Source organism: Natrix helvetica, assembly GCF_964273705.1.
Source record: "Natrix helvetica genome assembly, chromosome: 6".
Taxonomy (NCBI): Eukaryota; Metazoa; Chordata; class Lepidosauria; order Squamata; family Natricidae; genus Natrix; species Natrix helvetica.
In genome coordinates, this window is record NC_138553.1 from 47,998,609 (window position 1) to 48,024,788 (window position 26,180).

The window sequence follows — 26,180 nt, forward strand, 5'->3', positions numbered from 1 at the left end:
ATCAACTTTCCTGTCCACCTTAAGAACAACTTCTGACAGACCTGTGGCTAAAGTGTGTAATTTTTTGTCAAGCTGATCATGTTTTTTAATAGTATCCTGAACCATTTCTTTAACCTCCTTAATTTCTTTGCGTAAAAAAGCATTTTCTTCCCTTATAAAGTCCTTGAAATCCTGATAATTTATTGTGGCACCTGGTGAAGCTTTTTGTTCCGTTGCCATAATTAATAATTCTTACAGCCGCCTCTAGCTGTCACCATTCAATTAACTTTCGTTTTCCTTAGGTATTCAGCTGTAAATTAATACTTGCAAATGTTTCTTTCTAAGTTGCTCGAAATTTTAAGGTCAGACCTTATCCTACTGCGAGAGTCCCCCCTCTCGCAGGTGTGGCCCTCCGCCCTTTCGAGGGCCCACCTTGATGACCGATTTATTAATCCCGAGAGGTGGAGGAAGCGGAGACTCAGGGGGGTTTTAGTTAGTACCATGGTATCCTGCTGCGCCGGCTGGAGGGGTTGGGGGTCCGGGGCACCGTCTTGCGGTGGTTCGGCTCCTACCTTTCTGACCGGACGCAGCGTGTGTTGACAGGAGAAGAGAGGTCGACCCTACGCCCCCTTACTTGTGGGGTACCACAGGGGTCGGTCCTCTCGCCACTCCTGTTCAACACATATATGAAGCCGCTGGGTGAGATCATCCGTGGTTTCGGGGTGGGATACCATCTGTACGCTGATGATACTCAGCTGTACTTTTCCACCCCGAACCACCCCAACGAGGCCATCGAAGTGATGTCCCGGTGTGTGGAAGCCGTACGGATCTGGATGGATGACAACCGACTCAAGCTCAACCCTTCCAAGACGGAGTGGCTGTGGGTACCAGCCCCCCGGTTCAGCCAATTAATTCCATCATTGGCCATTGGGGGCATTCATCTTGCCCCCGTGGAGCAGGCGCGCAATTTGGGCGTCCTCCTGGATGCCCGGCTGTCCATGGATGACCATGTGACAGCCGTGGCAAGGGGGGCGTTCCACCAGGTTCGCCTGGTGCGCCAATTGCGCCCCCTACTGGACCGGGACGCCTTGCGCACAGTCACTCATGCGCTGGTGACGTCTCGCTTGGACTACTGTAACGCTCTCTACATGGGGCTTCCCTTGAAATGCACCCGGAGGCTACAGTTGGTCCAGAATGCAGCCGCGCGGGTAATTATGGGGAGTACTAGGTACTCCCATGTGACACCGTTCCTGCGCGAGCTGCACTGGCTTCCTGTGGTCTATCGGGTGCGTTTCAAGGTTTTGATAACTATCTTTAAAGCGCTCCATGGCTTAGGACCTAGTTACTTGCGGGATCGTATTCTGCCCCATACATCCCTGCGACCAATTCGCTCGCACAGAGAGGGGCTCCTCCAGGTGCCGTCCGCTAGACAATGTCGTGGGGCGGCGCCTAGGAGTAGAGCCTTCTCTGTAGCGGGCCCAGCCCTGTGGAATGACCTCCCTCCGGATATTAGGAATACCTCTGACCTCCGCTCCTTCCGTATTAAGCTTAAGACCCACCTATTCCAAGCAGCTGGCCTGGCTCAACTTTGATCTAACCATATCGCTCCTGACGGGTTTTTAACTGGGTATTTTAATTATATTTAATTTCTAGGGGGTTTTAAATACTGTATTTTAATTGTTTTTTATCAGCCGACCTCCTCCTTGTGTATGTTTCAGTGTATGTCTTTGTTATATGTTTGTTTTGTTCACATATTTATTTCGTATGTTTCATTGTACGCCGCCCCGAGTCCTTCGGGAGAGGGTGCGGCTAAGAAATAAATATATTATTATTATTATTATTATTATTATTATTATTATTATTATTATTATTATTATTAAAACTTTGACATTTAAGTAGTTCAGGTTATTTAAACTGGCTTAAAGATTGTTAATAGTTAGGGTTGTTTCAACCGTTCCGCCTTTACTGCCCCGGCTATCAGCAAGTAATTAGCTTTCGTTTTCTGTAGATTTTCAGCTATAAATCAACGCCATTTTGAATCCTTTGTTCTAAGCCCACGCCTCTCAAACTCAGCAGTAGCGTTCTTTTTAAAGGGATTTTTTTTTCCCCAATTAAGACTTAAAATACTTGCAAAAGTCTTGCTTCCTTCTTGGGATGTTGAGATGTTAAAGCTGTTCCCGGCTACTGGTTCTGCTAATTAGCAGAGGCTATCAAAAAGGCAGGAGAAAACAACAACTGCGAAGGGGGGCAAACCTCATCGGACTCCGGAGGCTATAAATCCTCCTGGAGGGTACACGAGGACTCAACCCAGCAGCTGAATCTCTCCCTCATAAATTCCAAGAATTTAAGAGTGTCCGAGGTGTTAAAGATCGTAAAAAAACACCTCTAACTGCCTCTTGATCTGACAGGCTCAAAAAAAGCCTGCCATCGGCACAAGGAACAACTTCCGTCCTTCTGAGGTCCATTTGAATTTCTAATTCTTCACCCTGTTTATTCCTTATATTCTGAGCATTGGTGTATAGACATTTGAGTCCTTTTTGACTGACCCTATTTACTTTCTATATAATCTTTTTTTGTGCCTGAGTTCCCCTACTTCCTTACCACCTGTTTGATTAGTACACATGATATGGCACTCAGTATTAAAAGCTTGATTTTGCTTGACAACAAGGTTGATATTGTTACCTGCACAAACATCTATGTTATAAGCGCTGATAACCCTATTCTTTTTAGATTGCTGGGGACAGAAATTTTCTGTATCAAGTAACATTCTCTCCCCATTGTTTAGTTTAAATATTTCTCCAGAAAATCCATGAATTTAATGCCAATTAATTCAGTCCCTTTCTTTGATGGATGCAAATCATCTCTTTTGTACTATTTTTCATTGGACCAGCTGCAGACATCATGACTAATATAACCAAAGCCTTTCCTTTTACACTATTCCTTTAGCCACACATTGAACTCTATTATACGCTGGCCTTTTCTTTTTGTTCCTTATATACAGGCAGGGCTGCAGCCGGTGGGCTTCAGGGGCAGCAGTGGCGAGCGGTAAGCAAGAGACTGCCAGCCATCATTCCCACCTCCTTCCTCTGCGAGCCACGGCAGCAGAGAAACAGAGACTTCTTTTTTGCCAGCCTCCCAGCTGATCCAGTCCCACTTACACATGCGCCTTGCATTGTGGCAAGCACGGTGTGTCTCTGTGCATGACATACATGCCTTCCGTGGCATGCCCAACACCTTTGGACACCCACCAGGTCACCCGCCAAGTGGCAGAAAAATCTGGCTTCGGCAAAAGGAAAAAAAGCCATTTGAAATTAGCCCTCTCTGCCCCTCTGCTAAAAAGGTGGGAACCAAGACCAAGAGATAACAGGATGACCAACCACATTTGGTTAACCCCCAGAGGGGTAAGAGGCTGAATTGAAAGCTCTGTGAATTGGCTTGTAGGGCACAGAATGCCGTGATCATAGGATTTATTGGGCACCAGTTTTAGTTCATAGAATATATCTACAAAAATAATTGGAAGGGATGTGTGTGTGAGAGGGGGGGAGGAGAGAGAGAGAGAGAGAGAAAGAAAGGAAGGAAGAAAGAAAGTGGGAGAGAGACACACAAGAAAGGAAGGAAGAAATGGAGGGAGAGTGAGAGAAAAAAGAGAGACAAAAATAGAAAGAGAGAGAGAGAGAAAAAAAGAAAGAAAGGAAGTGGGAGAGGTGAAAGAAAGAAAGAAAGAAAGAAAGAAAGAAAGAAAGAAAGAAAGAAAGAAAGAAAACCTATGACCATAATTGAGCCCAAAATTTTGGTTTCTAAGCAAGAGTGTTGTTAAGTGAGTTTCACCACATTTTTCAAATTGGCCACGCCCACCCACTCACACAACCGCCAAGCCACTTCCACCCAGTCTCATGACCACCAAGCCACTCCCACCAAACAGGCCACACATACAGAATAGATTCTAAAATATTTTAAAACCCACCACTGAGGTAAAACCTCTGATAAAGTAAGCCTATTCTACTAAGTTCCTGCCCCAAGTTCTGGAAATCATTCTGCACAGACAGTACATCTTTTTGGGATAGAACATTTGTTCCCAGATGTACAGCAGCATCAACATCACAGTCCTTACTGGCATTCCTGACTATCTTAAAAATATGCCTCTTGTATCTGCTAGCAGTAGCACCTAACAGAAACCTGATCTCTTTCAAAACCTCCACATCCTTTCCTAAATTGACATCCCTTATAATTGAATTACCAACCAGAAGGTGTCTTCTCTTTTTAGATTCCTTTCTCTTCTTGTATGACTGATGTGTAATACCTGTTTCACACTTTCTCCTGTACAAAACCAGTTCTTTGTCTCCAACCACGATCTCCTGCTCATTTGAGTTATCATCATCTTTATAACCAGCTTGACCTGCCACCTCGGTATCCATACAGAGGTGGGTTCCTATTGATTCTGCCCGGTTCTGCCAAATAGGTAGTAACTCAGCTGGACATGTGGCTGAACCAGTTCTATCCTCGGGGCTGCCATTTTGATTTTTCGGGCTCCGAACTGGTATTAATGCCAACAGGAACCCACCCCTGTATCCATATTAAGGTCAGCAAGGGCACTATATCTATTATGCAGGGACACAGCAAAAGCTTTGTGTTTGTGATTAACAGCTCTCACCCTGCCAGATGACATGGTTGTCCATACTACCCTTCTCCTGCAGGATCTTTGTGGTAGAGTGAACTGATAGAGGGACAGCTCAATAGAACAGAATAACTGAGCTGGACACCTGATTTCTGCCTGAAGAGCATAGACTAGAGACACTAGATAAGCAATCTGTCCATGTAGATTAGTAATTTGCTTACGAATAGGATAGTATCTATTTTTATGATGATCTGAATCAGCTATGGATCTTTAAAGTACTTAGTGGAAGTGGTCTGTTGAATATTTGTAAAGCATACTATATTTAATATAAACATGCATAATAATATCTTATTGATAACTAATTTCATATTTATTTTATTTTTTAAATTGTCTTATTATTTATAGAACCAATCTATTTTGCCATGTTCTGCCCAGCTTGTAGTTTTCTGTTCATGTGTAAATTTCACATGAGGACTGTAACATATTTCTGGGATTCCCATTTTTTAAGGAACATTTCACTGCTTTATAGGATCAATATGGTCAAAAGCCTTTTATAGTCAATAAAACACACATTGGCTTCTTTTTGGATTTCTTTATTATCCAGCACGTATCAGCAATAAAGTCTATTGTTCCTTAGCTTTTTCTAAAACCAATTTGGACATCTGGCATTTCCCTTTCCATACAGGGATTTAATCTACATTAGATGTTCCTAAACATAATTGTGCTAATAAAATGAAATTAAATGTTTTATATAGTAGTTTGCATACTGCCTTCTGTGATATTGGTATGTAGGCTGACCTCTTCCAGTCTGTTAGCCACAATGTCATTCTACACTTTAGCTGGCCTACTTTGGTTGAAATCTTTACTGATTCTATTTGTATTGCTTGCCACATTTTTGTGAATATGCTATTAATCCCTGTAACCATTTGATCTGGTAATGATCTAACTTCATTCTGTAATAGCAGAGGTTCTTGTAAATAAGGAATGTCTTCTAAAGTATCTTGTATGCTGAGATCTACACTATATGGAATTTCAGAATGCTCTTCCATCTTTCTTTGATTTTTTTTAATCAGTTACCTCCTGTCCTTTGGTGTGCCAATTCAAGTTAGAATTGTCTTCTGAGTTCAGAGTTCTTACTTACTTTTCGATATCAGTTTCCTTCTTTGATGTTTTTACAAATCCTATTCCTTATCTTTCTGAATAACTCCCTGAAATTTTATGTTAACTTTTTACTGAAATCTTTTTCCTTTTTCAGCTTTGGCTTCTTTTTTATTCTCTGACCATTTCTACCCTTTGTTCTGAAATTCAGTTTGTTTTGTTTTGCTTCTTCATCTTTTCACATTCATGCTTAACACATTTCTTTGACTGCATTCTATAGGTTCTCTGATTCCCTGTCAATGAGGTTCAAGATTTCTAAGCAATTTCAGGTGTTCTTCTTGAAAATAATGAGCATATGCTTGAGTTCATAAGGGATGTTATCTGCCTTGGTTCTTCCACTTTAGTTTGATTGGGAAATTGGTTATGACCAGGTTGTGATTAATTCCATAGTCAGCCCCTGACCACATCTTTGCTGTTATAACTGATCTCCTTCTACCTCTTTCTATAGATAATATAGTCAATTTTACAATTTTGTGTCATTTGATGATATCCATGCATATACTGAAGGTGTTGGGTCATTACTACAACAATATGTTAGCAATGAAGGATTGGATTGGCAGAAACTGATTAGTTGTTACCCTGCTTCTTTTCTCTTTCCAAGGCTAAGTGATCTAACTACATCTTCCTCCTTACCACTACAAGTACAGTATATAGTGAAGCAAGCTTTATTTATTGTGATAAATGAGGAATGGAAGTCCTCTTGATTTTGACCTATCAGATATACTGTAGAAGAGATTTTGAATAAATAGTTTGATTGTCCAGTATCGTTTTAAGCTGCATAAAAGTAATTGAAAAGGAAATACCATTTTTGCAGAGTATAAGACGCACCAAGATTTTGAAGAGGCAATTTAGTAGGTAGGGGGGGGAGATAGAGAGAGAGAGAGAGAGAGCGAGAGAGAGAGAGAGAGAGAGAGAGAGAGAGAAATACAATAGTAGGTAGGGAGAGAGAGAGAGAAATACAGTAGGTAGGGAGAGAGAGAGAGAGGATAGGTAGGTAGGTAGGTAGGTAGGTAGGTAGGTAGGTAGGTAGGTAGAGGGAGAGCGATACAGAGAGAGAGAGAGAGAGAGAGAGAGAGAGAGAGAGAAATATAGTAGGTAGGTAGGAAGAGAGAGAGAGTAGATAGGTAGGTAGAAGTTTCCAGGTGTATTTATCCATGTGCTGGAGAAGCAAATCGCTGACAATATGCAGCACCTAAGACTTTGTTTCTGCTGGCACACCACTTGATCAATGTAATTCTCATCAACCACTCTACTAAAGAGCTACTAAAGGGAAAAAAAGGTTTTTACTCTGCAAACCTCCCCAAAACAGCCTGTTTTTCACAAAAACGGGCCTGTTTTTTTTTCAAAAGAAAAAGGCATGAATAGCCTTTAGAGGGCTTGCAGACTGCTCCTAGGGGGTGGGGGGCCAAAAATGAGCAAAAAATGGCCCATTTTACATGAAAACGGGCCCATTTTATGTCAACAAAATTGCACGCATAGCCTTTAGGAAGCTTATAGAGTTCTGCTGGGGGCTGGAGGGCAAAAAACGGGCCATTTTCTGTCATTTCTGCCCTCCCAAGGCACAGGAGCTCTCTGGAAGCTTCCATAAGGCTATGCACTGCCATTTTGGTGAAGGGGCAGGGCTTTGGGAGGCAAAAAAATGCTGTATTCGGTGTATAAGACGCACCCAGATTTTCAGCCTCTTTTCTGAGGCAAAAAGGTGCGTCTTATACTCCAAAAATGCGGTAATTGTTTTTAAATTGCCAACTTGCCTTTTGGCTGATCACCAGTGGTGGGATTCAGCCAATTCAAGAGAACCATTTGTTAACTTTCTCAGCAGTTCGGCGAATCGGTTGTTGGAAGAAATGTCCTTGTTTTTCCCACTTTACAGGGCTAATCCTGTCAGGAAGGCAGGAAGGAAATGTTCTGGTGTGCCTCTGTGTTGTTCCTAGCCTAATCCTGCTTATCTTTCAGTGTTTTCAGAAACTGCCTCTCCTGTTAAACCTTGTTACATTGTAACAGCCCTTAATAGTTCTTGGCAGTACACCCAGACTAGCTGGAGCCGCGTCTCTGGAGGTTTTTGTTGGTTTGCTAGGGGCTTGACTTTTTAAAAAGCTTTTTACACTGCTTGGGGTGTACTTTTGGGGTGTAGTTCCAAGAGGCAGGATGCAAGCTTGGTACTCTGTCTGATTTTTTATATGCCTTTCTGGGGCCATGTGATCTTTCCTTAAATCTGGATGATTTACTTAGGATATTTTGTGAGGTGGGGGAGACCAATTGATATCTTTAAGTGGCGCAAATGGATTTAATTATTGCTTCTCCTGGGTGTGAAAGAGTGCTATATCAATTCATTGAGGACAGGAGTCTCTTCTCTTTGGGGATTCTTCAGTCATCCAGGTCATGGTTATCCCAAAGGTGCTTTTTTCAAGAAGAAATATCCATCTAGTTTTTCATGGAAGAAATATCCATCTGGTTTAGTGTCTAGGAAAAAGACACTGGAAACATGGAGGCTGATTGGAAAGATGGTTCATTGGTGAACAAGGACCACATGGGTTTGAGGTCCTGGGCAGCTGACCAATTAGTTTGATGAATGGCTTTTTATGCAGTTTGTTCTACAGCATTTTGTAATTTAGAGGCTTGTTTTATGTATTTTGTTATTTGATTTTAATTAGCTTGTCTCATGAAGGCTGGCAATGACTTGGGGTTTTTAATCTTGTTTAACAAATGTAATTAATCCTAGATGCTGGCTTCATTGGGATTTTAATCCTGTCTTGGATGGATTATCAAATCTGAATTTTAAAAAAATGACCTCCTCAGTTTCTTTGGAGCTATTAAGACAGACTGGAGTCTGTTTCTCCTGCCTTTTAAGAGCATGTTTCTCTATTTCTCATTAGGAAAATACAATTTTCTGCCTTTTTAATATTTCTCAAAATATTTCATTCTTCCCGGGGGTGGGGGACTTTCTACAAGAGGCAAGTGGACTTTCATGGTTTCCAGAAAGTCCACTTGCCTCTTGAAAAAGCACCTTTGGGACAGGAGTCTCTTTCATTGCTTCAGAGTGGCCAAGGCACATGATTGCTCATTGATAGTAAGGTTTTTTAAATGGAGGTAGGGGTATGGATCCTTCAATTCGTTTTAGTTTGAAGTTTGAAGTTTATTTAGATATCTGTGGCATGTATAATTTTATTGTGATCCTGACAAGCTTGGGAGACTTGAATTTGGGTCCCCCAATACTTGGTTAATTTGTCTCTTTAGCCCGGCATCTTGTAGCCCAAATATGCCCACCCACTTTCTGGAGAGCTTAAATGACCTTTTTGCTAAAGTGTTCAACTTTATGAGCAAGAGTTGGCTGCTGATAGTTATTGTTGCATTTTAACTATTTAAATTCTTCAAGGTGCTCTGGTACCCTGCCTAATTTGTAACTCCAGGTTGTAGGTATTGCTGATGAAGAGGAAAGTATTCAAGACAGAATGGTTTAGGTTTCCATTATGGCTGTGGCTAGCATTGATCTTCAGTGCGTATTCCTCCATTTCTAATGTAAAGATTGGTATTTAGGGCAGCATTTTGCAAGCAAAGAAGCTTTTTGTAATTTTGTACAAGTAATCCTTGACTTACAACAGTTCATTTAGTGACCATTCAAAGTTATTATGGTACTGAAAAAAGTGATTTATGAGCATTGCAGCATCCCCGTGGTCACAAGAGACCAGGAGAGGCGAAGCACCCCTTGATATGAGTGATTTCAAGTTAGCCATGCTCACTCAGCCACATGCCCACCCAGTCTTGCCTATCCAACTGGTCATTAGGGCAGAGAATCAGTTGTTAAATTATTTGAATCCCTGCATGATCACGTATATCCTCACAGATCTCAGATTTAATTCTAAGTGGTTTATGAAGTTAATTCAAGTTGTGATGGCATCTTCATGAGAGTAGGAGTGCAGCTGCCGTTTGTCTAGGTACAGAATTGTGCTATCTAACCTAAGGGAAGAGCCATTGAAAGCTGCTTTCCTATTTTCAACTACCATACTCCTGTGCGTGAGAGAGTGAGGCACAAACTATACAAAATGTAAATAAACTGGAGCCAGTTTGGTCTAGCACAGCGATGGCGAACCTTTTTTGGCTCATGTGCCACAAGTGGGGGGAGCGCAGGGGGGTCATGTGCGGGCGTGCCGCACCCATAATGCAATGTGCGACCCCCCCCAGTGCGCATGCACGCACAACAGGCGCTTCCCCCCCATTTTACATGCTTTTTTCGCTCTCCCCAGGCTCCAGAGGCTTTATAGGAGCCTGGGGAGGGTGAAAAGAGCCTCCCACCCTGAGACCCTCCGGAGGCTTCAGGGATCATCTGGAGGCTTCCCTGAAGCCTTTGGAACGCTTAAAACGACCCTCCGAGCAAACCAGAAGTGACTTCCGGTTTGCTCGGAGGGTCGTTTTAAGCATTCCAAAGGCTTCAGGGACCATCCGGAGGCTTCCCTGATGCCTTCGGAGCGCTCAAAACGACCCTCCGAGAAAACTGGAAGTGACTTCAGAATGCTTAAAACGACCCTCCGAGCAAACTTCCGGACGGTCCCTGAAGCCTTCGGAGCGCTCAAAACGACCCTCCGATCAAACCGGAAGTCACTTCCTGTTTGCTCAGAGGGTCATTTTAAGCATTCTAAAGGCTTCAGGGAAGCCTCCGGATGGTCTCTGAAGCCTCCGGAGGGCCTCTGGGGGGCGCGGGGGGCTCTTTTTGCCCTCCCCAGGCTCCTATAAAGCCTCTGAAGCCTGGGGAGGGCAAAAAATGGCTTTTAAAAATGGTGAACTCAGCTGGCCAGCACGCACAATTTCATTTTATTAGATAGTGCCCAATTTTCAAGTTTGTCAAGATCCTTCTGTATCTTAAGCCTATCTTCTGGAGTATTGGGTATTCCTGCCAGCTTGGTGTCATCTGCAAATTTGATGAGTTCCCCATTTATTCCCTCATCCAAATCATTGATGAAGATGTTGAAGAGTACTGGGCCCAAAACAGAGCCTTGGGGTACTCCACTGCATACCTCCCTCCATGTAGATGCAGTTCCATTGAGGACTACACGTTGAGTGTGGTTGGTCAGCCAGTTACGAATCCATCTGGTGGTGATGCTGTCCAACCCATATTCTTCTACTTTATCTAGTAGTAGGTTATGATCTACCTTATCAAATGCCTTACTGAAGTCCAAGTAAACTATATCGACTGCATTTCTCTGGTCCACTAATTTTGTCACTTTGTCAAAGAATGCTATAAGATTAGTCTGGCATGATCTGTTTTTGACAAACCCATGTTGGCTTTTGGCTATTACTTTGTTTGCTTCTAGGCGTTCGCTAATTCGTTGCTTGATTATCTTTTCCAGAATCTTTCCTGATATTGAGGTCAGGCTGCTAGGTCTATAGTTTCCTATATCTATTTTTTTTCCTTTTTTGAAGATGGGAACCACATCAGCTCTTTTCCAGTCCTCTGGCACTTCCCGGGTGCTCCAGGATCTCTGAAAGATATAGTTCAGTGGTTCTGAGATCTCATCTGCCAGTTCCTTCAGAACCCTGGGGTGTAATCCATCCAGTCCTGGTGATTTGAACTCGTCTAGGGTAGACAGGTGCTCACATACCATTTTCTTTAATTTCAATTTGTGTTCCTAATCTGATTTTTCTGGTGCTGTTTTTGATACGTTGGACTGTTTTATCCCTTTGTGTAAAGACAGATGCAAAAAATGAGTTAAATAGTTCTGCTTTCTCCCTGTTGCTTGTCACCTCCTTGCCACTTTCTCTCAGCAATGGACCAATTGTTTCCTTAACCCTTTTCTTGTTTTTAACATGTTGTAAGAAGCTTTTTTTGTTAATTTTTACTTTTGTGGCAAGCCTTTCTTCATTGTGAGCCTTAGCTTTCCTTACTTCATCTTTACAGGCTCGGGCTACTTGCTGATATTCTGCCTTAGTTATCTCTTTCCATTTTTTATACTTAACTTTTTTGTCTTTAGATTTGTCAGAGAGTTCTTTATGCAGCCATGCTGGTTTCTTTTGGGAGCTGTTATTTTTCTTCTTCATTGGTATTGTGCTAGACTGAGCTTTTGTAATCTCATTTTTCAAAATTTCCCAAGCTTCTTGAGTTGTTTTCCCCTTGAGGATTCTCATCCATGGAATTCTTCCCAACCTCTCTATGTTTATTGAAATTAGCTCTCTTAAAGTCCAAGACTCCAGTTTGACTTTGTTCTACTACTTGTGTTTGCATAATGCTGAATTCAATATTGCATGGTCACTTGCCCCCAGGGTTCCTATGGCTTCAACACCTTCTATCATTTCCTCTCTGTTAGTGAGAATTAAGTCTAATATGGCCGATCCCCTTGTTCCCTTCACTACTTTTTGGGAAACAAAGTTGTCTGCTAGGTTAGTTAGGAACCTGTTGGATCTTCCACTGGGTGCAGAGTTTGTTTCCCAGTTGATGTCAGGGTAGTTAAAATCCCCCATTACTATTGTGGTGTGCTTCCTACATACCTTAGTTAGCTGTTATAAATCCTACACCTGTTAACAGCTGTGTTCCCCAAGGCAGCGTTTTAGGACCAACACTCTTTATACTTCACATAATGACCTTTGTGATCATATTATAAGCAACTGTGTTCTCTTCGCTGATGTTGTAAAACTATTCAACACCACTGACAATACTGCTACTCTTCAGAAAGACCTTAACTATGTGTTAGAATAGTCAAACAATTGGCAACTTCGAATCGCAACCAACAAATACTCTGTCTTACACATCGGCAAAAAAATATCAGAACACAAAATATAAGCTGGCTGGATACGATCTTGTAGATGACCCCCACTCTGTCAAGGACCTTGGAGTACTCATTTCTAATGATCTAAGTACCAGACCCCACTGTAACAACCTTGCCAAAAAGGCACTAAGAGTTGTTAACTTAATCCTGTGTAGCTTCTTCTTTGGTAACACTGTACTACTAACCAGAGCATACAAAACATTTGCTAGACCAATTCTGAAATACAGCTCATCTGTCTGGAACCCGCACTGCATATCAGACATTAATACAATTGAGCGAGTCCAGAGATATTTCACAAGAAGAGTCCTTCACTCCACTGCTCGCAACAGAATACCTTATGCCACCAGACTTGACATTTTGGGCTTAGACAACTTAGAACTACATTGCCTTCAGTCTGACCTAAGCATAGTACATAAAATTATCTACTACAATGTTCTACCTGTCAATGACTACTTCAGCTTCAACCATAACAATAGATACAAACTTAAGTTAAACAGTACCAAACTCGATTGCAGGAAATACGACTTCAGCAACAGAGTGGTCAATGCCTGGAATGCGTTACCTGACTACCTTCTTGCCCAAACCCCCACAAATTTAACCTTAGACTGTCTACTAAGATTCCTAAGAGGTCTGTAAGGGGTATGCATAAGCGCACCAACGTGCCTACCATCCCTGTCCTAACAACCCCGTTTATTCATATCCATTTCATGTATTCATAATCTTTTATGTACTTATACCTATTATCTTAGAACGCTTGACAAAACAAATAAATAAAATAAATAAAAAACTAAACAAAGCCTTCGCACCCATGACCAACCTGCAAAAGCTTGAGACCCCCTTGTCCCGTGGAGCCTGCCTGCGTATAAGTGCCATCATCTCCCCTCCCCAGCCAGCCAGCCCCACCTGAACTACTCCCTGCCTGGCACAAACCCTCCCCGCTCTTCTCCTCCTCCCCACTCAAGCAGCAGTGGGCTCTGGGGAACAACAGGTCTCATTCCTCCCTTGGCGTGGCAAGCTCTGGTGGTCTGGACATAGGTGTGAGGGCTTCACTCAGTTGATAGACTTTGTTCCTGCCCTCAAATGGTAAGGCCAGCACACGCGAGCAAGCAGCCCATCTAGGCTACGGACAGCATTGGTTCCTGCGCTGGGGCCTTAGATTTGACCTGCATGGCTGTCCTGGAGCCAGTAAGAGACTGCCCTGTCACCTCGACCCCCTAGAGGTTCACCCAGGAGGCAGTGAGTGCACAAATGCTGGCATCCTGGGTGAAAGAGAAGCACTCAGAACTTAGCCTCCAGGGTAAGACTGCTCCCGGGGATGCCAGGCTCCATGTGCGCTTACCACCTCCTGAGCATGAGCAAGGGGGCATTGCTAGGGCATCCCTCTGCCAGCTCGAGAGCTGCTCCACAGATTTAAAGCTGGCTGTGTACCGGCCCAGATGGCCACCACCATGTTGCAGATAAGTGCCTGGTCATCCTGGGCTGGGCTGGGCTGCCACAGGCCAGTCCTTTGTTATTTTCAGGGCAGCCCCAGGGACCAGATCTGGTCCGCAGGCCTTGAATTTGACAACCCTGTTCTAGATGGAGGCTTGTCAACAGTAATCCTTCAGTTAGGACTATAAACTTCAGTTTGTTTGGATAACATCTTGGTCTTCAACCTTCCCTTCTTAGAAGAAACAGATTATTAGAACTCTTTACATGGGATTGGGTACATTAGTTGGTGATTTGGGAATGGAAGGGAGAAACTAGGAAGGAGAAATTCATCTCTCCTGCTGCTATCCTTGATGTGCTTGCTTGGTAATAGTCTACTAATGGAAACTAGTTTTCTCCCTTCTCGGGTTTTATTCAAGTATTATTTAAAACAAAACTTTTTGGATATCATTTCTAATTGAGAAAATGTCAGTTAAATTGATTGATAATGACTGATGGAAGTAGGATATATCCTGTTTGTTGCATTGTTTCTCTCTTTAAAAAATACAATGAATATACTGTGGATGTTTTAAATGATTATGTTCCCCGCTAGGAATATTGATTGAACTATAGTCATATATAAATAGAAAATATGATAATAATAGAAAAGTTGTGAGTTTGGAGATTCCTGATCTACTTTAATGTGCTTTCCTCCTGTCTTTGAATTGTGTGTGTGTGTGTGTGTCGGGGGTGGTGGTATCTGGATAGAAAAAGGGCTGCCCCAAGTGCCCCATATACATTGTTGCTAACTCATCAGCAAACAGACTACTCAGTGCCACTAAATTTATTTCTAAAGACATAACTATTGAAAATTGGTATGCAATTTGGAACTAGAGAATGTGTTTTTTTTATTAATAATAAGTAGAATAGTAGTTTGGTACTTGTCATTAACAATAAGTAGCAACACAAACCATGTGACTTACTGTATGACCCTTTGTTTCAGCCAGGAAGGACTTCTGATATGTCCCTTTTCCTATGTCAGCAACCTTCCCAACATGGCCAACTTCTTCTCTGTGGCCTTTCCTGCTTCCTTTGCCTCCAAAAGTTGTAAATGCTCCAACACTGGAAGTTTTAAAGAAGAGATTGGATAACCAATTGTATGAAATGGAATCGGGTTTTCTGCCTAAGCAGGAAGTTGTACTAGAAGACTCCAAGGTCCCTTCCAACTCTTTTATTCTATTCCTTGGCAGCAACTTTTCTAGCATGGCCAACTTCCTGTCTGTTCTCCATAGCCTCTTCCTACTGCAGCATGTCACATACCAAACAAACAAGTATTGGAACAACACTTTCATGTTAAAATGCATCAAGTACCAAATTCAATGAGTTTTGAAATAGTCAGGTACTGAGGTGCTACTGTAGCAATTTGAATAATAGAATCTGTATATGCAAATTCACACTTGATTGATTAAAGTATCCGGAATCTTTATTTTACGCAGTAATGGAATTATTGACCCTGTCTGGTCATATATTTGGACTATATTTGACACCTAACACGAATACAATACTTCCAGAGTTAAGTATCATTTACCTAACTATATTTATTTGAATATTGGTATAATCCAAATGAAGTTTTTTTTTACCTGGATCTATTGATAATTGCCCACATTTGTATGCCAACTCAAAAGCTTGTACACATTCTGAAGTGTTTTCATAATATTGTATAGGGCAGCGATGGCGAACCTTTTTTGGCTCACATGCCATAAGTGTGGGGAACGCAGGTGGGTCGTGTGCAGGCATGCCGCACCCATAATGCAATGCGCGATCCCGCCAGTGTGCATGAGCGCACTACAGGTGCGACCCCCCCATTTTTGCATGCTTTTTTTGCCCTCCACAGGCTCCAGAGGCTTTATAGGAGCATGAAGAGGGCGAAAACAGCCTCCCCCGCCCCCCCAGAAGCCCTCCGGAGGCTTCAGGGACCTTAGGAGGCTTCCCTGAAGCCTTCAGAGCGCTCAAAATGACCCTCCAAGCAACTTCCGGTTTGTTCGGAGGGTCGTTTTAAGTGCTCCGAAGACTTCAGGGACCATCAAGATGCTTCCCTGAAGCCTCCGGGGCAGTCAAAACGACCCTCCAAGCAAACAGGAAGTCCATTCCTGAACTTCCGGTTTGCCCATAGGGCTGGTTTTTTGTGCTCCGGAGGCTTCAGGGAAGCTCATGAAGCCTCTGGAGGGCTCTGGGGGGCGGTGAGGCTCTTTTCGCCCTCCCCAGGCTCCTATGAAGCCTCTGGAGCCTGGGAAGGGCGAAAAACGGTTTTAAAAAAGGGTGCCTCGCGTGCCCTGACAAATGGCTCCGCGTGCCACCTGTGGCACGCGTGCCATAGGTTCGCCATTACTGGTATAGGGCCTGTAGAATGTGTCTTAGTCAATAGCTTCAAAGCTAATGTGTGTATTTAGGATGGTAGTTTAAATTTCATTTGATCATTTTCATGGCATCTCAAAACAAAGCACATCAAAGAGGCTTGTCAAGGGAGGGAAAACACATGTCCCTTTAGATGTTGGACATTGTTCAACATAATTGATCGTGCTAGAGAGTGCTTATGAGAATTGGAATTTAAATGTAAATATAATGGGCTAATTACCTGCTATTAAATAATTTGCATACACCCATAAAATTTACCTCCTGCTTGATACATTTAGTGCTTTGATTAGCTTGTATGAAAACAGCAAATAGAACTGCATCAGACTGGTTTTTTTCTACACATACAGTAAGTATTGCAGTCAGGATTCAATGAAACATCAAATGATCTTTCTTTTATTATGGTCAGGCTAGGAAAGAAACTAATGAAGGGGTGGGGGGAAAGGAGGAGGAGAGCAGGGAAATAAGGTGGAAATAGAGCTAAAATCTTTGTCTTTACATACTAATTCAGCTACCATAATTACAGTTAAGAGAAGGAAGAGAACTGAAAACAGTACACAATTAGACTCTAATTCCTTCCATTCATAGGAAACACAACAGTTCACAAGCAAGATTGCAGACAACAACCTAGGGTACGTTTTGGAAAAATCTAATTTTTTAATTATTGGCTTTCACATCCAGAATAATTATTGCCTCTTTTAACTCAGAGCAATTTAGTTTAACAGTGAGAAAAGAAAGGTAGGGCATATAATCAGAGCTAGACTTACTTTCTTTGGATTACTTTCCCTGAAGGGATTTCTGTGTATTTATTTTACCCCTTTCCTTCCCATAACTATTTCTAGGTGTAGGTATTGCTCTTAAATAATAAACAATTGTTCCAAAAAGTGCAATTCTACCAATTGAACTTATTTTATGAGCACTAGAGCTCTTTCTATTATTTATAGTGGTATGCACTTAAAGGTGAGCTTTCAAAGCCAGCAGAGGCATTAATTGCCTTGTCCCTCTCCGCTATATTCTTTGTTCACCTGAAATTACAGTGAAAATTCTGGTTTCTGTAAAGCATTTTCTGAAAATCTAAATTTTAGATTTACTTTTTTAATATAACTTTTTTATTTTTAAATATATCGTATTTTTCAGAGTATAAGATGCTCCACAGTATAAGATGCACATTAGTTTTGGGGGAGGAAAGCAAGAAAAAAAATTCTGCCTCTGCCTAACAGCATCCATCAGTATTCATCTGGCTAGCGTTCTTGCAGCAAACAGCCTGGTTAGTTCAACATATTATTGCAGCCTGATTCTGCATGAGCAGCTGATTGGTGGTTGGATTGGCCTCCTGGAATACCAGCAATCAGCTGTTCCAGTCTGTGGGGATTGTCACAGCTCATCACCTCTGTGCGTCATGTTTTTGGCCTCCGCGCATCACATTTTTAGCCTCCGCATGTCACAGTTTTGGCCTCCGCACATTCTGTTTTAGACCTGTTCCAGGCTGTGGGGATCACCACAGCACATCACTGCCTATTGCTGCCTCTGTGCATCATGTTTTTGGGCCACCGCATGTTGCTTTTTCAGCCTCCACACACCACGTTTTTTGCTCTGCATGTCCTATTTTTGGCCTGTTCCAGAGAGCGGGGATCGTTGCCGTCGATCTCCATTGCCTGGAACTGGCTGAAAATGCAACATGTGGAGGCCAAAAATGGGGCATGTGGAGGCCAAAAATGCAACAAGTGGATGCCAGAAACATGATGCGCAGAGGCGGTGATCAGCAGCAATGAGCTGTGGCAATCCCTGCAGCTTGGAATGGGTCTAAAATGGGTCATGTGGAGGCTAAAGATGCAATGCACAGAGGCTGAAAATGCAATAGAGGCGGCAATCAGTGGCAATGTGCTGTGGCAATCCCCACAGCCTGGAACGGGTCTAAAATGAGTCATGTGGAGGCTAAAAATGCAATGCACAGAGGCCGAAAACAGGCAAAGGGTGGGAACAGGTGGGTGGGCAGGTGGGACTTCAGCAACATTCACTGTGTAAGATGCACAGGCATTTCCACCCATTTTTTTTTGGGGGGGGGGTCTTATACTCTGAAAAATATGGTACATAAGTATTAAATTCATGGTATGGCATCTGAATATCATTAGTTTATATACATAATAATAGTGGTAATATTGATAATATTAGTTACATTATTAATACTCGCATAATTATAATATTATAAATATTAACAAGTGATTAACAAGTTAGTATTTGCGCCACCATGTATATAATCCTACATCATTTAATTATTCAATATTTTAATACACAATACTAATAACAGTAGTAATATTATTTAAGTGTAGTAAAGTCATCTTTCAACTTCTAATCTTTACATTTATGTGTTAATTTCAAAATATTGTATAGGAATATGCCTAATAATATTTTCCCCTTTCTAATTTCTACCTCTATTATAATTCTTAATAGAACAAATCTTATATTATGAAGTATTCTATTTCTATCCATTATCTCTTGCCCATTTTAGTATTTCAATTCTTGTTGATTTTTTGGCATGTCTCTCATACTCCTCCCTTGGGATTTTGTATCTCCATGCATCATTTATGTTTGATCTAAGTATTTCATCTATCTCTACATCTATCTCTCACTGGCAGACCTTCAATACACCTTTCAGTGACTCTTATCCTCACTTCATGTCTTTCTGTTTATCCAGTTCTATTGTTTGATCTCTTAATATATATTCTGCCTAATCTGTTTCATAAGCTTTTATTATCGCTTTCTTCTTGTTGTCTTCTTGTTTCTTGTTGTCGTCTTGTTTCATTTGTTGTTTTATCTGCTCTATCCTTTCCTCTGTTTTTCCTATTTTCTCCTCTATTTCCTGGGTTTCTTGTTCATTTTTAATTGTCATTTGCTGAGATTTTTCTGAACTCACAACTATATCATGTATCAGATATTTTATTTCCCTCTGGTTCGTTGTTATAGTTTCATGAATACTTTGAACCATCAATAATATTTCTTTTTGAAATACACTTATTTTCCCCTGTTGAAGCATTTTGCCTTATTTTGTTGAATCAAAAAGTTACTCAACAATCTATCTATCAAAGTCCCAAAGTTTCAATTATCTGTAACACCAAACAGCAAATGTTGGAATAGTTTACTCAGTCCCAAAAATTATTCCTCAGGACACACAATATTTATAGTTTTTTTATAGTCCTCAACAGGCCAGTTTATTTCTTCTAAGTTCTCCTTTAAAAAAAATTTTTTACATTTTTCTTCTTTTGCCACTTAACCAGTTATCAGACAACATTTATATTCCTATGTGATCCATTAGATTTCCCCATGTTTTCTTAAGCCATGTAGTCAACTCTTCAGTTTCAATGATAATTCCTTGTATTTGTAATCCTCTCTTAGAAATCTTCAAAAGTTTCACAATTTGTTCCCCATCAGCTTTGAAGCAAATAAGTATAAAACAATATGCAAAAAGGCAGTCTTCCAGATGTTGCTTGTCTTCACTCTCTTTTCTGCCTTTTCAATCCTCCAATTATTTCAAGCTTATTCCCAGCCTTGTAAAAATATAATATATATTCTTTCACCAGTAGGTAGCGCCTTCGCCTAAAATTTCAATGTTACACAAAATCTAGCAGCTGAGCGTTTATTCGCCGCTTTCTCACCGCTTTAGAGAATCTTTCTTTTGGAATTTATTTTCTTTGGAATTAGATCTCTAGTATAGAAGTTGAAAATCACCTGACCCAGTTCCAGTCCACTATTCATGAACCGCTCCAGCACATTTCTTTCTTTGGTTGTCCCAGCTTCAAAGCAGCCATAATGGCCACTCTTCTATTCGATGTTGGATGGGAGGGAGCCATGGATCAAACAGATGAACTGCCGCTCTCCATGATCTGCAAGACACCTCTCCTTTCTTCATCACTCCTTCAGGGTTACTTTAGCCCCTTAGGACCCTCCAACAATGAGGATTCAGCCTGGGTTCACAGAGCCCTGCTACCCACGACCATCCTGCAGCACCCCAAACCGGAAGTCAATTTTAGATTTACTTTTCAAAGTAGCGCATATTCATTCCTAGTTTTTAATTGTAACGGTAAAGGTTCCCCTCGCACATATGTGCTAGTCATTCCCGACTCTAGGGGCTGGTGCTCATCTCCATTTCAAGAGCCAGCTGTCCAAAGACGTCTCCATGGTCATGTGGCCAGCATGACTAAATGCTAAAAGCACATGGAATGCTGTTACTTTCCCACCAAAGGTGGTTCCTATCTTTCTACTTGCATTTTTTCATAACTGCTAGGTAGGCAGAAGCTGGGACAAGTAATGGGACCTCACTCCATTACATGGCACTAGGGATTCGAACCGCCGAACTGCCAACCTATCTGATCGACAAGCTCAACGTCTTAGCCACTGAGCCTTTAGTTGTATGTTAGGCTAACTTTGTTTATAATCAACAGACCATGTCTATTTCTTAATTATTGGTTTACTAACTATGCTAGACAACTCTTGCCCTATTTGCTCTTAATTTTAGAGATATTTCCTTACCTAAGGTGGGGAAGAGTCACCCGTGGGCAAAAAAGCTGTGGGAGTGGGAGCAACTTCTGACTTCCTGTGGCTTCCTTATTGAGTTCCCTTGTGAAAGGCTGACAGGGAGTATAAGAAATCTTTCTGCCTGCCTGCCTGCCTGCCTGCCGCCCAGCCGCCCGGCCTGCCTGCCTGCCTGCAGTATGTTGCAAGGATTGGGCCTCATGTAGTACATCTGTACATCTGTACTCATATTTTCCACTGTTTTTTAAAACTTCACAACACAACTGTAGTCAAACTATTTCAATCTATTTGATTTAGGCCAAACATTAATTTTAATGACCTTACAAAATGTACTATTCTGCTTGGGGAGTGCCTGAACTAAGCTGCCAGTCATCAAGTAAGCCCTCTCCTGTATTGTAAAAGATAGATTTGGCATTGGGAACAAGGAACAAATAAGCAAACCATTCAGAAGGAACTTTCAGAAAAGATTTGACAGTCTGTTGAAAGAGAGAAAGTGTAAGAGAGAACCTCAAAATAACCCTGCTTGATATTGTTTGGTATAAGTTGGGCAGAGGGAGATCCTTTCAAGAATCTGTCCTTCTACCTTTTCACAATAAAGAACATTTTTGGGATTCCTGAAGGGCTGATTTTGTTGGTTATAATCGAAGCCACCTCTAGATACAAAAGGTTTTATTGTGTAGCTTATATTCTGGCTTTTACAGCCAGCACTTGTAAGAATAAATCTAATTTTGAAATATTTATTTCTTTTATATATTCTACTTAGAGTCATGTCTAAGGGGCAGTGCTAATCTCTATTTCTTAGCCAAGGGAGCCAGCATGGTTTGAAGATTTTTCCATGTGGCCAGCATGGTTATATGGTGAGGCACAAGAAACACTGTTATCTTCCCACCGAAGGGGTACCTATTTATCCACTTGCATTTGCATGCTTTCAAATTGCTTGGTGGGCAGGAGCTGGGACAAGTAATGTGAGCTCACCCCATTGCAATGGCATTTGGGTCTCAAACCTGGTCTGTCACTATTCATCTGACAAGCTCGACATTTTTAACCACTGAGCCATCACATCCCTTGATATATAACCCTTTCTACTTGAGGCATTAGGTTCCACATTTAATTAACCAAGTGAAATACTGTAGATAGAATACAAACTTTTGACAGGGAATCAGCGATAGTTTTGACATTTCACCCTCTTGTTGCTCACTGATAGTGTTTCTGATTTTTCTCACAAGATCTGAAATACATAAAAGGTTACTTTGATTAATGAAGTATGAATTCTGCCAAGTATGTACATTGTTAAATTAGGAAAAACAAATTCAAACAAAAATACTATACATAGACACCAGTTCCCCAGAAATGGTCAATATCAACAATGTACAAGTAACAGGGTAGCAAGGTTATGCTGTATAATATCTAAATACTTCTGTAGTTTTTTGAAGAAACTAACTTCTCCTGTCCCAATTGAATTCATCAAGGCCCCTTTAACTTTGGAGAATAAGGCAGTTTAGTGCAACAATTTAAACATACAATGCATGTTTAGGAAGTTTACCTTTGCAAAGTGCTTTCTAATTACTGAATAACTATCTTTTCACACTTCTGAAATATTTTGTATGCAGTCCTGTAGAAAATATGTGTATGTAATATATTAAACATCTAATGTGTTGAGTTTCAGTTTTAATTGCTGCAGTTTTAATCACTGCAATGTAATCCATATATATTTAAAGTCTGAAAATGGTTTTATACTTGTAGGAATGTCTATAGATTATCAACAAATTACCAGTGATTGAGGCAGCTTTAAAAGCCTGCATTAAGTTCTCCAAACTTTAGCCCAACTTATAAGCTAGCACTACACAACTTTATGCATAATTCTTTTTCCTGTGCAGATGAACATGAAATACTGCACACTTATACTGTAAAGTAGAAGTTTTGATCAGTGTTTTTGCTTGTAAGAGAAATTCAATCTTCAAAAACAATAGATAAAATAATTCTAGTAGCCTTGGGCAATAGTGTCAGAAAAGAACAAATGGACTTTGTAACAGGACTTTCCCTTTCATCCAAATTCTATAATAAATTCTGTGGAACACATTCATCTGGAAACAGAGCTTTGAATCTGTCAAGATAATTTCGTTTATGTACATATATCAACAAATAAGCCTTCTTTCCAGAATATTCTTCAAAGAGATGGAGGAGACCATCACTTTCTTTGGTTTCACAGAAATGAAATTTGCATTCTAATTCCTATTTGAGTGGAATGCTGGAAGTTTTTCTCCTTTGTCGTGATTAGGTTTCTTAAGGGAAAAAGTATCCTGTTGTTTGATTAAAAAGCCCAGGTTGTTATTAGCAAGCTGGAAGCAATTATAGGGTCTCTGGGAAGCTTTAATCAAGTCTTGTGTGCTGATTGAGATGTACTGTGCAGAAGTAGGAAAACATAATAATAAAATAAAATTCTATGAGTACTTTCCATGCCCATAGTTCATCAGCATGTATTATATAATTACATAGCCAATACACAGCATGGTATATAAATGCTTTAGTCAAACTGTAAATATCTTAATAATTTAAGTATGTTTGTGCATGAGTGATTTACATATTTATTATTCATGGTTACCGTAATGTTTTCACTTGTACACGATAAACTAATCTGTCTTGGCTTTGTATTTATTTATTTTTTATCTTTGCCACAACTTTTTACTTAATATTTTGGAAGTCTGCATTTACTTATTGCATTTTAAAAGACATTAGGAACATAGTTGGGTAAAGCCTAAACTTAATAAATTTTTGAAATTTCTAGGAAACCCTGGAAATAGCAAATTATGTGAAGCAATTATGGTTTGTGTTTTTCACAATTACTGTGGAAAAGTTTGCATATTCTCCTGAATTATAAAATTGCATTATGCCTTTATCTTTTCAACTGGAACTAGAAGTAACCATCTTTATCATAAGTAAAATGCCAAAATCCATATTGGGATAGTAAAACTTCATCTAGCAAACTCAAAGATCACAAACCGAACTCCTTAAAAACTGGAGGCCAAAAATTGTAGCGAACTTTTTTCCAGTGACTGAATTTATTACATCCATGTTTACTTTGGCTGTCTCCCCTTCCCCCCAAAAGGACTTTAAATGAGTAAGATTCCAGATGCAGAGAACTTCATGGCTAGATGGTAAATAAATTCAGAGGGAGAAAAAAATCAGCCAGAGTTCTGCATTATAGAGAGTTAATACCTTGAATGCTATTTTGTGACTTTTGGAGAGGAATATTCTAAGACATTTTCTGCTTGATGGCTATGGTGATTCCCAGTCATCCAGGTCATAGTTCTCCCAAAGGTGCTTTTCCAAGAGGCAACTGGACTCTGGTTTATCTTTGAAGAAATTTCCTTTCTTGTGCAAGAAGCTTCTTCAGGTCTGGCTGGATGGCAGAACATTAAACAGATGTCTTTCTGAGTTTCAGATGTATTGATTCAATATAGTTGCCATGTATACATTTTTTTTAGCTAATGCTAATCTAAATAACACACTTGGCACTAATAAGATGATAATAATTGGCACTGATTAAAACATGCAATATTGCAGACATATATTGATTGTTACCTTGCAGATTTGCAAGCCCAAGTGCTAAATATAATGTAGTAGAATTATATCAAGACAGCTGTATTCAGGGCAGTTGTTATTGTACTTTCAATTACAAACACTAGAAGAGCCAATTTCACGAATCTTGTTTCTGATACAAAAGCCATTTTTAAAATAGCAAGCCCAAGTATTTTACTAATTGTTATTTGGTTAGAAAGATACACACCTGCTGTTTTAAAATCCATTTTGGAAATTACTTATTGGAAGCCTTCAAAATGAATTTAATATGCCATTATGAAGCACTGACATTTGCTTTTACAGATTCAGTAACAACAGCTTCTGGGCCACTGCTTGTCGAAGTTGCCAAAACCACTGGTTCTGCTCTGGGCGTTGCGCTATCTACCTCAATGTGTTGCAGCAAGCAAGTCATTGTTATAGATAAAATAAAATCTGCAAGTATAGCAGATAGGTGAGTTGTAGTGCACCCTGTTATGTAATTCATCTGTATACAAATCATATGGAAGCATAATCTGGCAGTCAGAAGAGCAATTTACACAGTAAGAGTATGGATAGCAGAACAATCAGAAATAACTAAATTGTAGACAGGTCATGTTTGTAAACTCAAAACCTCAGCTCCAAAAATGCTTTCCCTCAAAGTTGTTCCTCCCCAAATATCTGCTAAATATTTAATGCTACGTTTTCTTCAAAAAATTCTTCCAACTATTTAGTTGAGTTCAATTTGCCTTCCTTTCAATCTGTGCAATTCTTTGGTGTCTCTGCACTCAAGAGTTCTGGGAATTGTAGGCAGATTAACTATCTGCCTGTTCTAGACGAACTGGCAGAAATGGCAATCAAAATTATTTTTTTCTAAGCACATTGAAGAAAGGCCTTACCAAATAAAAATCAGCATGGATTCCATAATGGCAATCCTGCCATATTAGTCTTGTAATCAAATAAAGAAAAGTTATGAAAGAAATAACTGTAAAACTAGGGAATGATATACTTCAAAATCATACTGAACTATTTTGAAATGTTTTCTTTTTTTCCATAGATGTGGTGCACTACATATAGGTGATCATATTCTGTCTATTGATGGTACTAGCATGGAATACTGTACTTTGGCTGAAGCAACACAATTTTTGGCTAATACTTCTGACAATGTCAAACTAGAGATCCTTCCCCATCATCAGACACGCCTTGCACTTAAAGGACCAGAACATGGTAGGATGATTATATTTCTATTATGTTTATTGAATTATTTTCATTTAGCCGTTTGAATTCATTGGGACTTGATTGGAATAAATGTGCTTCACATGAATAGAATTTAATACTGAGGTAAAATCATTTGGGAAAGTGGCCTTACTTATGTGAGAGAGATGCTGAAGACTTGCCCAAAGATTTGCATATAATTTTATTTTTATAGGTATCCATCATCAACAGATATTTCATTCTATACTGCTTTAACTGTCTTATTTATTGTTATATGCAACAATGTTGTTCTGTGCATACTGAATATTCCTCTGAGTATAAATTTGGAATCATTTTCAGCCAATATAAGATTGGCTAAAATTTAGGACTTGGTTAATAGGACTTTGGTTGATACGAAGCAAAAATTAAATTTGCTCAAACAAAATTTCATGTTATTGTTTTTAGTAGCAAGAATATTGCTTAGCTATCCAAGGTGGATTAAGAGAATTAATGACATCTTCTTGTCCAAAGCAGTGATAACTATATGTTAATACCTTAATTAATAAATTAAAAGA

The 26,180-nt window shown here is 40.3% G+C and overlaps 1 protein-coding gene across 3 annotated transcripts in view; it reads left to right on the forward strand.

Annotated features, from left to right (window-relative positions):
- The window catches only part of GRIP1 (glutamate receptor interacting protein 1), a 116,816-nt gene that overhangs the window by 47,789 nt on the left and 42,847 nt on the right, over positions 1–26,180 (forward strand). For all 3 annotated transcript variants that reach the window (XM_081957085.1, XM_081957086.1, XM_081957087.1), the window contains exons 8-9: positions 24,739–24,886; positions 25,469–25,638. In XM_081957085.1, coding sequence (XP_081813211.1) covers positions 24,739–24,886; positions 25,469–25,638 — 318 coding nt within the window. The remainder of the gene's footprint in view (positions 1–24,738; positions 24,887–25,468; positions 25,639–26,180) is intronic.